At 45.2% G+C, this 2,500-nt stretch overlaps 1 protein-coding gene across 1 annotated transcript in view; it reads left to right on the forward strand.

Annotated features, from left to right (window-relative positions):
- Positions 1–2,500, forward strand: part of LOC134436339 (receptor-type tyrosine-protein phosphatase U-like) — a 310,831-nt gene that overhangs the window by 249,181 nt on the left and 59,150 nt on the right. Inside the window, exon 18 of the mRNA XM_063185499.1 lies at positions 1,606–1,793. Within this exon, the coding sequence (XP_063041569.1) occupies positions 1,606–1,793 (188 nt within the window). The remainder of the gene's footprint in view (positions 1–1,605; positions 1,794–2,500) is intronic.

Genomic DNA, 2,500 nt, shown 5'->3' on the forward strand with positions numbered 1-2,500 from the left:
CACACACACACACACACACACACACACACACACACACACACACACACACACACACACACACACACACACACACACACACACACACACTACAGCAGGATGAACGCACCACACACTCCTTCATGGACATGCAGACAAGTACACGCAGTAAGAGAACACACACACACACACACACACACACACACACACACACACACACACACACACACACACACACACACACACACACACACACACACACACACACACACACACACACACACACACACACACACACACACACACACACATTGTACACACACTTGCACAGACATGTACGTGCGTGGGTGTGTTTGTTTACGTCCGACTGTGGTTTGTGATGATAATTTGAGTTTTAAAAACTCAAGGAAGCATGCACAAACATCAGTTCAATCAGTATGTATGAGTATGTGCATGCGTGTGGGCTGTATACTATATATCAGCGGTTCCCAAATGTTTTCCCCTGCGCAGCCCCTTGTACATTTCAGTGTGGTTCGCGCACCCCCTATGCGAATATTTTGATGTGCTGACGGCCACGCAAGTATGATTCACTGTGCATTCACAGCACATTATGCACAGTTGTTTTGGGGAAACCTCTTTTCCAATAAAAACTTACATATCCACCATTGATCTATTTAGCTCGCGCACCCCCTTATGGCAGGCCGCGCACCCCAGGAGTGCACGCACCACAGTTTGGGAAACCCTGCTATATATTATAATGTTATATAACACGCTCATTAGTGATAAGTTAAATATGCCGGAAGGGTGCTCCTCTTCAGTAAGCGTAATCATGATCATTTTGCACGCTTTGTTGCAACATTAATTAACTTATTGAATTCAAGATATTCCTCTCACATTTATGAATCCTTTACGTCTGTATTAGATAGGACTTATACGTTTAATTAATTAAATGTAAATTTATGACTGACGCAGACCTTTGAAGAGTGTAGGAGACAACAGGCGCAGTTGCAGTATGCATTTTATACAGTATTACAGTGAGAGAACATGATGGATTGAGAATCCGGTTGTTAATGGGAAATGTTATACACTGATGTACAAGAGGACAAATCCATTTATATTCTTTTTATAATTATGTCGGCAATTATTTCATTATGATAATGTATTCATTATCAGTGATGGCCAAAGCGTATTCATTGGTTACAATCTAGGGCCTCATATTCCAAATGACCTTGTTTTACCTGTCTGATTCAACCAGGATGTTATTCTACTAGCTAATCACTTGGTAAACAAAGTCATTTGGAATATGTGCCACTGGATTGTTTCGAGAGGAGAATCTATTCCCACCTATTGTTGTCTTGACATCTGTCTGTCTTTCTGTCTGTCTGTCTCTCTGTCTGTCTGTCTTTCTGTCTGTCTGTCTGTCTGTCTGTCTGTCTGTCTGTCTGTCTGTCTGTCTGTCCGTCTGTCCACCTGCCCGTTTGTCTGTCTGTCTGTCTGTCTGTTTGTCCGTCTGTCCATCTGCCCGTTTGTCTGTCTCTCTGTCTGTCTGTCTCTCTGTCTGGCTGTCTGTCTTTCTATCTGTCTGCCTGTGTGTCTGGATGTATGTATCTCTGTGTCTCTCCCCTATAGATGAGCAGCGTAGTTCGGTGAACGAGTCGAGCAGCCTGCTGGGTGGATCTCCTCGCCGCCACTGCCGCCGCAAGAGCTCCCCCTACCACACGGGGCAGCTGCACCCCGCCGTGCGCGTGGCCGACCTGCTGCAGCACATCAACCAGATGAAGACGTCAGAGGGATACGGCTTCAAGCAGGAGTACGAGGTAAAGAGGGAACAGGGGTACAGAGATAGGGTGTCAAGCAGGACTATGAGGTAAAGACATCAGAATATGGCAAGAGAGATGATCTATCTACAGTATCAGCTTCAAGCAGGAGTATGAGGTAAAGACATCAGAATATGATGATCTATCTATTGGCTTCAAGCTGGAGTGCGAGGTAATGACATCTGAATATGGCAAGAGGTGATCTATCTATCGGCTTCAAGCAGGACTATGAGGTAAAGACATCAGAATATGGCAAGAGAGATGATCTATCTACAGTATCAGCTTCAAGCAGGAGTATGAGGTAAAGACATCAGAATATGGCAAGAGAGATGATCTATCTATCGGCTTCAAGCAATACGAGGTTACGACATCAGAGGGATACGGCTTCAAGCAGGAGTACGAGGTATTGCAGGAGAGGATATCTAATTGGCTTCAAGCAGGAGTGCGAGGTAATGCAGGTGGAGAGATGATCTATCTATCAGCGCCAAGCAGTAGTATGAGGTAATGCAGGTGGAGAGATGATCTATCTATCAGCGCCAAGCAGGAGTATGAGGTAATGCAGGTTACGACATCAGAGGGATACGGCTTCAAGCAGGAGTACGAGGTAAAGAGGGAACAGGGGTACAGGGATACGGCCTCAAGCAGGAGTACGAGGTAAAGACATCAGAATATGATGATCTATCTATGGGCTGTATCAGGAGTACGAG

This window comes from Engraulis encrasicolus, chromosome 20 (assembly GCF_034702125.1).
Source record: "Engraulis encrasicolus isolate BLACKSEA-1 chromosome 20, IST_EnEncr_1.0, whole genome shotgun sequence".
Lineage (NCBI taxonomy): Eukaryota > Metazoa > Chordata > Actinopteri > Clupeiformes > Engraulidae > Engraulis > Engraulis encrasicolus.